Here is a 14,735-nt window from a genome sequence, read left to right as displayed (position 1 = left end):
TGACGGCAAGGACCAAATAGTCGAGGTCACGGGTCGCCGTGGCGAAGGCCGGGGAAAAAGGGAGATGGATGTGAGTATGGGCTATTGGATGGGTATGGGTGCTTGAGAATCCAAGCAACAAGTCTCTCTATAGCGATTACTTGCTCCCAGTCTTTCTTCTTTCCTCTCTCTTGCTCAACGACTTAAATAATTTGAGAAGTCGTAAATAAAAATAAACTTTTGGGCTGAAATTGGAAAGGTCACTATTGTCCATGAATATTTCTATGCACGGTGATGAGCTAGACCCATTGAGCTAAACTTGTGCTTGAAATCCAGCTGGGGATCAGGTTTGAATTTTAGCTCAGGCTGGACTTAGGTTATGCCAACGGCATATCCAAGCTTGACTCAAAAAAAAGAATGTGCTTTATATCCAAGCCCAAATCCAACTTGATATTAATTGGGCTATAGTGACACGATGTTGGGCCGATTCAAGCTCAATTCCAACCTTAATTCAGAATGCTCATATTTTTTCAATATATTTAGTTTGTAATTGAAATTAAATGAAATTAGGTATATCTGATAATCAGAGATATAATAATTTGGAATTAAACATTGGAAAGATAGAATCAGACATCATATAGCATTAAATTTGGAGGATTATATCATTCTCATACCCTTCTAAATTAGAATCAGAATAAAATTATATCGAACAAACAATTGAAATAGAAGTCATGTTTATTCTCATTTGGAGCTCAACTCTTTCCAACTAAATATATTGTAAATATCTAATTGTTAAAATGTGGATGTCTTTTTTGGTCTACCATATTCAACAGATCCTGAAATTGATATCAAGTATTAAACAACATGAAAATCTATCAGATCCCATTTCAAATCTTAGTTCATTGGACATAGCAAAGAGGTCGAAGGAAAATTTAGTTTCGGCCTTCACTTCTTAAATACCATACCTTGAGAATATTAATTTAAAATAATAAATAAGATTAAAAAATTGCATGATTTTTGATAATATACGGTAATATTTTGAGTTAAAAAAATTTACATTGATTGAGGTTATAGTTTGAGATGTAAATTATACTGCATCAAATGAGTTTTTGATACTGACATAAACTAATACGTCGATCATGATGAAAACCTAAATCTTGGCCTAAAGCTGGTGCTGGAAAATCTCTTCCTACTTGCATGCTTTATTGCATGCTTTATTGCTGCTTTATTGCTGCGGAATGAAACAGAACAAACAAATGAACAATCGAATAGTCTTGGACTCTTGGATTTCGTAAAAAAAAACCCCACCATTTTTTTCCTTGGTGTACGGCTGTTTCTTTTGGGCCAGTACGGCAAGGCAGTGGTATTCTCGTTATTAGTCCCAAAGAACGCTGCCCTGTCCAAAACGCTTGCCGATGGCGACTCTCTCGCTGCCTCCTTCCCCGCCCCCCAAGAATTCTTGGGCGACTGTTAGGGTTCCTTCGATCCCTCGCCCATGGATCCTTCTCTTTCTAGCAGCCCTCTTCCCTTCCTCCACCGTCTCCTCCTCCGCCGCCGCCGACATCTCCTACGCCGACCACTGCGGCTCCATCGTTCCCGAATCCGACCCGGAGAACTTCCTCGTCGACTTCCCAGGCGCCCTCGGGCTCTCGAACGGTTTCTTCACCGGCCGGCACCGGATGTTCGGCGACGACCGCGACGCCCCCTTCCCCGTCACCACGTCCTTCTACTTCCATGCCAAATCGCTCGACCCGGACCGGTTCCCCGGCGTTCTCCGGGTCGGCGGAACCCTAATCATCCGCGGTAGGTGGCACCGCGTCACCCGCCGGAATCTCACCGAGGGCCGCTCCCTGCTCCACCGAATCCGGCCGCGGTTTCCCAGGACCTTGGCACTGAAGGATCGCGCTACCATTGATCTCCATGGCTTCTGGTCTGAGGACGTGGGGAAGCTCTGCATGGTGGGAGCTGGCCATGGACGCTTGGGAGAAGGTAAACTTCTCTCCATCACTGCTATTTTTAAGCTCAACTACCCGAAGATCTCGAACATTTCTTCTAGTCTGGTTAGTGGGACTTTGGAGAGCTTGGACGTTGATAACAGCTCAAATCACTTCGATCCCATTTCGGTTATAGCCTATGCTCAGAATAAGTATGAGTTCACGCAGGTCTCCCCGGCTCAGAAATCGTGTTCCAGGGTGAATGATCAGGAGGAGTCTTTAGGGCTTGATTCTGGTTCCATTTGCACTAATCTCCAGAGGTATTTGAGATGGCCATTTGTGATGGAGTATGGGGGCCAATGCTCCAGTGGACGTTGTGTTCCTTTAACTAAAAGTTTAGGGTTTTCCCTAAAATTTATGTCTTTGAACCTAATCCAGTGTTTGGATGATGGGAAATTACATATGTATGTAGAATTCTCCAACGACACTAGCTTCGAACATAGGAGATTTTTGGTGCCTGAGAAGACATTGGTTGCTGAGGGTGTTTGGGATCGAAAGAGGAATAGGCTCTGCCTTGTTGCTTGCCGTAAAGTGATTTCTAGCAATTCCTTAGCAGTGAATATGTCTGTTGATGATTGCACAATTAGGATGAGCTTTTGGTTCCCTGCAGTGTGGCAATTGAGAGTCGGAATACCATTGCTGGGCGAATGTGGAGTGACCAAAATGAGAATGCTTCTGGTTACTTCGACACAGTTTTTTTCCGGAACACTGAAAAGGATTGGACTACTCTTCCAGTTCCTGGAATGAAATATAACTACACTAAGATAGATGCGGCGAGTAAGTCCTGTGTAAAGGGCAGTTTGTGGAATTTGAGTAAAAAGAAATACCCTGTTTTGAAGTATTTCGAAGATTTTAGATTTTATATTTCCGTGAGAAATGCTGAGGGAAAGCGTACAAGGGGTTCTGCAATGCCAGTGTCAATTGGTGAGACATTTGATGATGGAGGGAACCCAGAGCTTTTGCCTGCAGTGAAAGAGACAAATCATAGCCTTCAGAATGTGAGCTACAAGATAAATTTTATGTTTTCCGGTTCATCTTCATATACGAGCATGCCAACAGAGATCTCAGCAGAAGGAGTATATGATGCTCAAACAGGGTCGCTCTGCATGGTGGGTTGTAGGTATCTGGATTCCTCAGTGGTTGAAAAACAAGAGAAAACTGGCATCGCGGTGGACTGTGGTATTCTCATCAGTATCCAGCTTGCTCCCTTGAATCCGAAGGATGGTGACCATCTTTCGGGCACGATTAGGAGCACAAGAGACAAGTCGGACCCACTTTTCTTTGAACCTTTAGAGATTATGCCAATGGGAATGAACAGGAATCGAGCAATTGAGTCAATCTGGAGAAGGAAAATAGAAATTACAATGGTTCTGATTTCTCTCACGCTTTCATGTATTTTCATTGGGTTGCAGCTCTTGCATGCGGTGAAGAATCCAGAAGTGCTTCCTACCATATCTATGGCAATGCTTGTCATTCTTACTTTGGGCTACATGTTTCCCTTGGTTCTGAACTTTGAGGCTTTGTTCATGAGCCGTAACAAGCAGAATGTGTTATCGTGGAGAGGTGGGTGGCTTGAGGTTAACGAGGTTATAGTAAGAGTCATAACGATGGTAGCTTTCCTATTGCAGTTGCGTTTTCTTCAAGTTGCATGGACTGCAAGATCAGCAGATGAGGGCAAAAGGGACCTGTGGTTGGCTGAGAGGCAAGCTCTTCAGATTTATTTGCCTTTGTATCTGGCTGGGGGACTGATTGCTTGGTTTATGCGCGTGAACAGTAATCAGACTTCACACCGACAGCCACTTTTGACTGCTGCAAACCATCATTCATTCTGGGAAAATCTAGTATCGTATGCTGGATTGATTTTGATGGATTTCTGCTCCCTCAAGTTATCTTCAACATTTTCTCAAGCTCTAAGGATAAGGCTCTTGCCCCATCCTTTTATGTTGGAATCACTGCGATTCGGGCACTGCCTCATGTGTATGATGCTTATAGGGCTGGTCATTATGTGCCCCTTCTCAACTCATCCTATATATATGCCAGTCCAAATGAAGACTTCTATTCCTTAGCTTGGGATATCATCATTCCTTGCACAGGAGTGCTACTTTCAGGGCTCATATACTTGCAGCAACGATTTGGTGGTACTTTCTTTCTTCCTTGGAAGAAAAGGTCTGGAGGATATGAAACAGTTCCTGCAGTTACTTCCTCAGATGTTCGATGAATATTGTTGAAGGAATGTGCCATCGCAATAAAAGGTATGTTTAGCTGCTTTAACTCTTCCTTGTTTTGATGAGTCACTTTAAGTCTTTCTTCAGTGTCCACCATTAAATCAGTCTATTATTGTGCATGAAAAGTAACTAGAATGCTGCATGTATTTTTTATTAAAAAAATATTGATAAAATATTAATAAAATTTGTTTTATATCCCTAATTTTTTGCATTCACATGTAACTAGAATGACTAAAAAGGGAGTGATAAGGTATCTGGGAGTAAATGATCAATTTCTACCTATAGACCTGCTGAAGATCCGAAACGTAGTGTTGCGAATAGAACCAGAGCAAGATGAATCTGTGCAGGACTACCTTTAAACATCCCAAGCTAACATGAACTAGAACCGGAGCAAGACAAATCCATGCAGATACACATGCTCTATTTCAAAACAGAGATGAGAATAAGCAACTGGAAATGCTCAATGGAAAAGAAATTAGAAGAGAACATGAATGGAGAACCTTGTCCTTCAAGGCATTCAACGGTAGCAAGCATATCTGGATTTGTCTTACTTAGGATCTCATTGTTTCAAAAAAATGTTCTATGCCTTCTTTGCTAGAGTACGGAGGAGAACCTGCCCTCTCATGGTCTTCATTCTTTCTTATTGTAACGTCACTGTAGTTTATCCTCATCTTGATCTCTTGCAGTGGCGGGTTAGTTCTTAAAATAAGGCTTCAGTAAGTGCGCGTGAAAAGTACTCTTAATCAGGCAGTTATTCCATAGAAGTGCTGAGTGCTAACCATATCCATAGACAATTAGACATACTAGCCTAAATATTCTCCAAACAAATTAAGTAAAAAAATTATCACATTTCAACAAGGAAACTAGACAAAAAGAAAAATCTAACAGAAGCATATTCCACTGACATTGCATCTCAAAAGATAACCACCCATTCATATATTCCCGCATGAATAAATCAATTCCAATATGCTTCCTATGCCCACTGATATATGCGGTCCGATAGTGACGTGAAGTTGCCTCTAGAACCTCGAAGTAATATTCAACACCTTTGGTTCTTGTTGTCATTCCTGTACACCAGTATACCATATCAAAAGGTAGCCATGAGCTTGTATCATATGGTGCAGTGACCAATTATTTAGAGACTGCCTGATCAGATCTAAATAACAAAATTCCAGAATATCTGCTTGTTGCGGTCTGTCAAGCATCTCTCAAAGGTAAAAATTTTATTAGTTTTGCCTTGGGCATCTCATAAAAATGGCTACTTAGGAAAGAGCATTCTGATCTTTTATTGACTGAAATACTCCTTGCCATAGTTGATGGATAGAAGAGAGAGTGAGTGGGATGAAAATAAATATAAAAAAAAAAAAGAAAAAAAAAAAAAGGAAGGATATGGTTTTCGATAAAAGGAAAAAAGAACATCGTTGATCTTTACCATTATTAACCACTGCGTTCAATCTCCATCAATGTTTTTTATTATTGGCGATCGTGCCTATACACCATCGAAAATCTCCATCACCACCTAAGGCATCGATGATATCCATCACTATCCATAACTGACCACGATCTCGATAACCTTCCACCATCACCATCTCTCTCTCTTTCTCTCTCTCTGGTATTTTATAATATGAGTATTGTTATAGATTTTATTTTAGATGTATGTGTCATCAATTTGAAATGCATCAATTATTTAAAATATCTAATTTAACTTTTTATTATCTTATATTTTGCGCATCAATAGTCTTTAAATGAGTGCATCACCTCAACAAAATAAATGCATCATTTGTATTAGTTCATTTGAAATTGAGTACAAGAGAGTTGTGTGCTTCAAATATATGTATCACTATCTACAATTATTAGCATAGCTGGCTAGCACCATAGCCCTAAGAACTTATCATTTAGGTCATGTTTGGTAGCTAGCAATCTGGATGTAATTTAAAGTGGGCATATAGGTATATTTTTCGGATGGCAATCTAAATTATCTGAGCAATCTATATTGTCGATAAGACAATCTATATAGCTTTGAGAACAGTTGACTATCCAGATTATCATTTCTTTGATAATGTTGTAATAAAATATTTAGATAAAATTATCCCTCAAACAGAATCATACAAAATCTGTCGTCCAACCCTCTCGTCCCTTCCTCCAGCATCATCCGTAGCTCCTCCACACTCATCCTCCATCATCCTTCTGTGGCTCCTTCGCGTTCATCCCCACCACTCCCATGTTGATGTCCATCTCCTTCATCAGGCTCCTCAGGTCGTTTCGATCCATCAAGATCCTTGCTACATCCATCATCACGATCAGCTTCTCCACCCCTATGGCGGTCACAATCTCCCTTACGACAATATCCGTTTTCACATTGTAGTCATGCCCGACATCACCTGTGGCCACGGAAGCGATGATGGGGATGTGATTGTCCATCAGGATGGGTCATAGGATGGTGGGTCAATGTCGGCCACCTCATTGACAAAGCTAAGGGCTGCGGCATCTAGAACAGGGCGAGCGGTGAGGAGTCGGATGTCCTTGCTGAAGAGGCCCATGGCGGTGGCGCCGGCAAGATTGATGAGAGAAGAGGGACTTATTTGCCTTGCCGACGAGAACCATCTCGACTATCTCCATGGTGAGGTCGTTCGTGACGTGGAGGCCATTGTGGAAATGAGGCTAGTTGCTGAGGTGGAGGAGCCAAGAGTTGATCTCTGGGCCATCGTCATGGAGGAGGATAGGGCGGAGGCCGACGCAGGAGAGGAGAGCGAGGTCATTAATGCAAGAGGATTGGAGGGCCGGGGAGAAAAAAGAGCACCGGAGGCAAAGTTACTAGGAGTATTTTGAAATTTTAATTTCATATTATTCTTAATCTGATTGCTATATCAAACATATCAATTAAGATTCTCAGTAATATTACTGTAACATTATCTGCATATACTAAACACAGTAATCAATAGTATTGACAATTTAATGATAGCAATCTATCTAGGCAATCGATGTTACGCTTGGCAACGTATCAAATGCAAACTTAGGAGGTTCAAGATTTAAGTCCCGAATATTCATCAAAAAATAGTGTATGCATCGTCTTTTCCACGTGGCATTAGGGGTTGGTAATTAATACCAAACACGAGAGAAGTGATTGATTGATCAAAAAAATGGCATTAGGGCCACGTGGCCCGGCCCAGGCAACTTTCTATGTGTATATGATGCATTCTCTAGCATTACTCCGAATACAAAAGAGTACTAGCATCAGGATATAGCTTGGTTTCTGTGTTTTAAAAATTCTAAAATGAAACTTCTCAATGTGAGAAATCTAAATTTACTGTGTTTGATTAAAAAAATTTAGTTACAGAATTTTCTTCTTTTTTTTTTTTTTCCTTCCATTTGTTTCTGGAATATAGCCTAATTTTCATGTTTTAATTCAAAATTCAAAAACACAACTTCCCAATATGAGGAATCTGGTTTTACCATACTTGTCAGAATTTTTGTGATGCAATTTTTTCTCATTTGTCTCATGTTTCCTTTATCGCTCAGATCTTTATAGCAATCAAACATCTCCTCCTTGCAACCTCTCAATTCATTTTTTAATTAAAAAAAGATAACGAATTTCACTTTGGAAGTATTAGAACCTCAAATAAGCCTTAGTGTTTCTTCTCGTCATGATATTTTGTAATCACATGTCCGTGTCCCAAGCGGTCGACATGCTGAAAGACCTCTTTCGGTAACGCCAGAGATGAGGAGGACGTGAATCAAGAATCAAGGCTCATACCGGTTATCACTCCCCTTCTAAAAATAAATAAATAAATGTTTAAAATGTGTGGACTAACAATTAAGTACGTGAATCCTTCACTTCATACATATGCATCAGTCCTTTTAACATATTCATTAGTTGTTTTATGCTTGTAAAGTTTAATATCATAGAATGTGCGCATCACAGGGCATTATCCAATGAACGCGTCATCTATTTAAACGTGTTTATCCCAGTAGGGCATGTGTGGATCACCCATATCAAATTTATGTGCTAAAAGTTTATAACGTATACACATCGCCTTTTCAAATATATGCATGGAATTTTGGGGCATCATCTATTTAGGATATATATATATATATATATGGCTTTCAAAAAATCTATTTAGAATCCATTTGGTCGGAATATATCCTGTAATCTAATAATTTTTGTGAATCATTTATCTATAATTTTTAGCACATTTGGTTGGTGAAGGTATTACTCTGAAAAATGATAATATAAAAAAATTATTATATTTGATTGAAAATAATCATGTATAGAGATATGGTGAAATTTATAAATAAGTCTATCAATATAAAATAATTTTTGATATCAAAATAGCATAGACATCTATGATCAATTTTTATATAATAACTATAATCATATAATTTTTTACATAATGTCATCAGTATTTTAATTTTTTTATAAAAACTCTCTATTAAAAGAATTTGAGATTCTTCTCTCTCTTGAACAACCATTCTCCCTCTTTTGCTTCTTTTTTTTGTTTCTTGAAAGCAAGCCTCCAACAAATTTTATTGTCTATGATCTATGAAAAGTGATGCGATAGAGATGGACAAAAGCTAGAGAACAGGGAAGCGTGAGGCGGGACGTGAATGGTGGCAATAAGGCTCACGTGATGTGTGACTCCGTGAATTGGTTTGGGAGGTTGACTGCTGCTGGAATTTGGCAAAATTCCCTCAGGCGTTGCATGTTCCCTCTCAGCCTCGGGAGGTTGTCCAGAGATAGGTATGGCAAAGCACGGTTGGGTTGAAAATTTAGAGAGCTTCTTCTGCAAAACTTAAAAAGACGCGTCTTTTAAAAACAGAACACACAAGTAGCCGCTTTTGAGAAATACCCATTTACTTTCAGGAAGTGCAACCATACAACTTTTAATCCACGGGCGATCAACGCCCTTTTCAATCCACCGTGAACTCAGGCATCAGACATTTTCAAATACTGATTTCTCTGCCTTGTGCATCAAATATTAAAAAGAGAAGTCACTTTGGTTCTAATTATGTATAAAGTCAAATCTTGGATTCTGGTTATGCTGACTACCACTTCATCAAGACCATGTAATCGCATCATCAAGCAAATTGTGATGAAAAGGAAATCATTCGAAATATTAAAATTTTTCAGGCAACAAATCGGCAGGATGAAATATGATCTTTTTCTTCGTAAACTTCAATGCAATAAATCAAATGTTGCGAGAAAAATGAACCCTACTCAATTTGTGCATACCTATGGTCAGTCTAGATATTGATGCGGGACAATCATAAAGAAAAGAGAAAAATCAATGCTAATGATCAAGTTTTTTTCTGTTCATCAACAATGAATCACGTCTGATCAGAAGTATCATTATTTTCAGGACAGATGGTATAGTTGCTTATACTCTGCTCAGAAGGCGTGATTGATTGATACGAGATCCAAACGAGATCAATCTAAATGATGCTAAATGATGCAGATGAATATCATTCTAGAGATCAGTAAATAACTAGCAATATGAAAATTCATAAATAGATAGTAAAAATTAAACATGTTTATGAGTAAATACAAAAAAAATATGAATGAAATGAAAGATAATAAAATATTAAATCTGTGAGAAAATCTGAAAAGATGACAAATTTGGATCGTGGTAGTTAAAAAATTATCCTGATTAGGACCTTTAATCTTTAACCAAACAGATCTGTCGATAAAGAACAAGATCTTTACCAACGTCGATCTAATAAAAAAATGAAAATCAAAAATCAATTGAGAAAGAACAAAGATCCTTGACAGCATATAATCTGTAGAATAAGGGATCATTCTTTTCTCTCAGCACGATAGATGAAAATTTTGAAAGAGATGGATCTTTTCTTGATGGGATAGGCTTGCATGGGTAGATGGTGGAGTCGAATTGGGATCGTAGGAATATTAGATCTTAAGTAGATGAAGGTTAAAAGAATAAGATAGAAAGTGGACCTCACACCCTCTCCTTGTGAGGTGATTTTGGATCTCACACCCTCTTCCTCTCGGAATGATTGACACAAGTATTTGAAAGATTTGTAAAATCATTCATTACTCTCTTCATGAAAGATACAAAGATTTATATAAGACCCTAAGGGTCCTATTTCTTTAGAAATCCTTTATCTTTTACAAAAAAGAAATTAGCCCTCACACAAAAAAATAAAGCATTATGTCTGATTTTCAAATAAAGTAATCTACCATGGAAAAGAAATCAGCCTTCAATAAAGTAAGTAGTCAAGAATTCTTAAGGAATCTTAGGAAAAAAATAGAACTTCATATGGACGCTTGATGCTTGGCATAACTTGGCATGAGAATCCTTGAGCATGACATATGCTGACATGCATATTTCTTCTTTGGGCATGTGGAGAGTGGTGGTTTCAAAAGTGACATGGACAAACTCAATACAAACCCAAGTATGACCCTATGGACCCAAAACTAAATGCATCAAAAATTTATTGACTGAAAATAAATAACTAAAGTAGAGTCAATCTAATGGGACTTCTTCGATCCAAAACGAATCTAAATTATGTCGCCGACTTCTAATGACTCTGATGTCCGCATCAATTCTCCTGAGGTGGGGAGAACTCGATCTTATTGAGTGTGGATCGATTCTACTCTGGTGATGCTCAAACAGATCGGAATTAATGCGCTGCAGCTCTTCTCGAATGATTCAGATATCTTTAGACTCCGATCGACCTTGCCATCTGATCAAATACCGCTGATAGCCTCGACTCTGGGTGGAAAGGATCTGCTCGTCCAAAATTCTCTCAATCTGATTGTATTTTGTTGATATTTTGGCTGGTGGACATTCATGGACAGATTCGCTCCCAAAGGTTGGTTCAAGCTCAAACGGCTCACTAAGTATCCAAGTTGGCTCTTTATAGGTGACGAGACCTGTAATATTAAAAGTAGAACTAATATCAAAATCAGAAGGGAAGTCCACAATATACGCATTTGGTCCGATTTTTTTTATGATCTTAAATGGACCTACTCTTCGGGCATGTAACTTCTTCATGGTTCCAGGTGGGAACCATTTCGACCTCAATCGAACCATTACATAGTCTCCCTCTGCAAACTCTTGGGCACGTCGATGAGAATCTGTATTCTGTTTATAAACTTTGTTGCTAATGCTAATTTTTTTTACTGATCTCTTTATGCATACTCTTGACATGCTATGCAAATGATTCTGCAGATTCAGAAATCCTAGCATGCATGGGCAGTGGGATGAGGTCTATTAGTTTTCTAGGTTGATATCCATTAACTACTTCAAAAGAACTCATGCCAATAGACCTACTAACAGAGCTATTATATGCAAATTCGACTCGGGATAGTAAAAAATCCCAGTTACCCATATGTTCTTCAATCAAGCAACGCAACAGATTTTCAAGACTCCTATTGATCACTTCGGTCTGACCGTTTGTTTGTGGATGATAGGTAGAAAAAATTTTAGTTTTGTGTCTAGAAGGTGTCATAGGATTTTTCAAAAGTAGTTCATAAATCTAACATCCCTATCAGACACAATAGTTTTAGGCAATCCATGTAGTCTAACAATCTCATCAAAATATATCCTTACAACTTTCGACGCATCGGATGTTTGGCAACAGGATAAGAAATGAGCCATTTTTGAAAATCTATCTACAACCACTAGAACAAAATCATGCTTCCTAGTTGTCCTAGGTAATCCCAAAACAAAATCCATACTAACGTCTTGCCAAAGACAGTCCGGTATAGATAGGGATGTATATAGGCCGATGTTTTGTTTTCTCTGCTTGGCCACGGCATACGTTCTACACTGGACAATAATTCGAATGATATCTCTTTTCAAGCTTGGTCAAAAGAATTGAGCTTCTACCAACTCTATGATTTTATTCCTACCAAAGTATTCAGCTAATCCTCCAACATGCAATTCTCAAAATAAAAAATCTTTAAAGATGTACGGGGGATACACAGCCTAGTTCCTCTAAATAGATAACCATCCTGAAGGATGTATTCACCATATTCTCTAGATGCTCTTTACGTAAAGCGGTAAGTATGTCACCAAAATCTAGACACTCCTCATAATTTTTTTTAACCTTATCAAAATCAACAACTTCTATACTAATGGTAGACAGCAAAGTATGACAACGACTCAAGACATCAGCAGCACGATTCTCTATACCTGCACAGTATTTCAAAACAAAAGTATAGGCTTGCAAAAACTCGATCCACCTACCGTGTCTATGACTCAGTTTCTTTTGAGAATTCAAAAATTGGAGGACCTCATGATCAGGGTACAAAATAAATTTTTGCGATAATAAGTAATGTCTTCAATATCTTAAAGTTGGATTACTGCATAAAACTTCTTATCATAGGTAGAATATTTGAGTTTAGAATCGTTAAGTTTCTCATTAAAATATGCTACCGAATGCCTTCTTTACTAAGGACACCACCAATCCCAACTCCTGATGCGTTACATGCTATTTTAAAAATTTTGAAAAAATCAGGTAGACGTAAGACTGGGCCATGGGTCATCTTATCCTTAATATCTAGGAAAGTTCTATTGGCTGTCCTAGTCCATTCAAAATCTTCCTTTCTAATGCAGTCAGTGATGGGAACGATTATAGTGCTAAACCATTTTATGAACTTACAATAAAAGATTGCTAATCTATGAAAACTTCGCACGTCATGCACACTCTTGGGTACCGACTATTCAACTATTGCTCTAATTTTTTCAAAATTGGTAGACACACTATCGGAGATAACAACAAAATCTAAAAAGATAATACAGTCTGTCATGAAAGTGCACTTTTTAAGATTAGCATACAAGCTTTCTGTTCTAAGAACTTGGCACACTCTTCGGAGATGGTCTAGATGGTCTTTCTAGTTCAACTATAGATCAAAATGTCATCAAAGTATATGACTATAAACACTCCTATAAATGATCGTAATACTTGGATCATCAACCTCATGAAAGTACTAAGAGCATTAGATAATCCAAATGACATCACCATCCACTCATAAAACCATCTTTCATCTTAAAAATAGTTTTTCACTCATCTTTCGATCTAATCCTTATTGATGGTAACCACTCTTAAGATCAATTTTAGAAAAAATAATGGCTCTGACCATTATATCTAGCATGTCATCTAACTTAGAGATAGAGAAGCAATACTTTACAGTGATCTTCTTAATGGCACGGCTATCTATGCACATCCTCCATGTACCATCCTTCTTTGGAGTCAATAGTGCAGAAACCATACAAAGACTCAAATTCTCTCTCACAAATCTTTTTTTTATCAGCTCTTCAACTTGTCTTTGTAGCTCGACATGCTCAGTAGGGTTCAACCTATAATGAGGCAAGTTGGGTAGGATAAATTCAGAAACTAAATCAATGGCATGTTGAATATTTCTCATAGACGGTAAGTAATGTGGGAGATCCTCAGGAAAGACATCATGAAACTCACTAAGAAGGCTAGCCACTTAAGATAATCCACTTAGAGTCCTCACGAACTTTTCTTGCAGCAAGCATCCAAACTGGTGATCCTTCACTCATGATCGTCTCTAATTCTTTAGCATCTATCAGATGGAGACTTTTTTTCTTGATGTTTTCTTTTAGTCCATCGTCTATCTTTCTATTGATAGCTTTAGATGGAGAAGGATTAATCGTGATCTTCTTATCTTGATGAATAAAGCTACAGGAGTTGATTCGGTCATAAATCGTAACATCATTGTCGAATAGCCAAGGCCAACCTAATATGATACTTCCGACTTCCATAAGTAAGACATCGCATCACACATGATCCTGATAGGAACGAAGCTGGATGGACACACGACATCTAAATTTGATGAGAATAGAAGAGGAATCTATCTAAGATACACGATATGGATTGGGATGATCTACAGGAATTAATCTTAATCGCTTAACCATATCGGTGAAGATGGCGTTGATACAGTTACCGCTATCAATAATCACTTTATAAATTTTATCATCAAATTTTATGAAGGTATGAAAAATAGAAGTCCTACGTCAGTCTTCACTTTTCTAGTCTGTCTAGAATATATCTAATGACTCCAAACCTAAGGTCTGACTCGGGTGCAACATAATCCAAAATGTCCTCAGTACTCTCAAATTGCTCGACTAAATCTGGATCGGCTTCATAAACTTCCTCCTCAATATTTTCTAGGATTTTCCTTCTAATTCTTCCACGAATAATGATCGGTTGGAGCATTGTGCAGCAAAGTGACCGTAACCATGGCACTTGAAGCAATGAGATCGAGAACTACTTTTTGATAACTCTCCTATAGCTCCTTTTCCTTTATCTTCTTTTCTCCCAATAGAATTTATAAATGGAGGTCCGTTACTAAGAGCTTGATTAATATTGGGTCTCGATCCAGAAAAAATTACTCACTAGGTTCAGGACGACGGAGAGTCGAATATCTAAAGAATCTCTCAAAGTCTAAGGCAAGTTGATAAGCTTGTTTTAACATGGTCACCTCTCGTAGAAAGAGCTTTCTCGCGTAATCCAGCTATAAATCTAGACAAGATAACAACCCTATCTTCGG

At 38.3% G+C, this 14,735-nt stretch overlaps 2 protein-coding genes and 1 pseudogene across 2 annotated transcripts in view; 1 reads left to right on the top strand and 2 right to left on the bottom strand.

Moving 5' to 3' along the window:
* Positions 1-1,299: 1,299 nt before the first annotated feature.
* On the top strand, positions 1,300-9,334 carry LOC140858444 (uncharacterized). The gene is given in 4 exon segments (XM_073259104.1): positions 1,300-2,586; positions 2,589-3,833; positions 3,836-4,225; positions 8,747-9,334. Coding segments are annotated over 3 exon segments (2,793 nt in total). The 5' UTR covers positions 1,300-1,394; the 3' UTR covers positions 4,192-4,225; positions 8,747-9,334.
* LOC105047410 (acetylglutamate kinase, chloroplastic-like) lies at positions 6,297-7,006 on the bottom strand (annotated as a pseudogene).
* Positions 9,335-10,573: 1,239 nt separating the features above from the next.
* The window catches only part of LOC105047346 (two pore calcium channel protein 1), a 46,846-nt gene continuing 42,684 nt past the window's right edge, over positions 10,574-14,735 (bottom strand). Inside the window, exon 24 of the mRNA XM_019851233.3 lies at positions 10,574-11,087. The gene's annotated coding sequence lies outside the window, so the exon portion shown is untranslated. The remainder of the gene's footprint in view (positions 11,088-14,735) is intronic.

Source organism: Elaeis guineensis, chromosome 6 (genome assembly GCF_000442705.2).
Source record: "Elaeis guineensis isolate ETL-2024a chromosome 6, EG11, whole genome shotgun sequence".
Lineage (NCBI taxonomy): Eukaryota > Viridiplantae > Streptophyta > Magnoliopsida > Arecales > Arecaceae > Elaeis > Elaeis guineensis.
The sequence above is the reverse complement of the archived record's forward strand: the minus strand, read 5'-3'. Positions and strand labels throughout refer to the sequence as shown.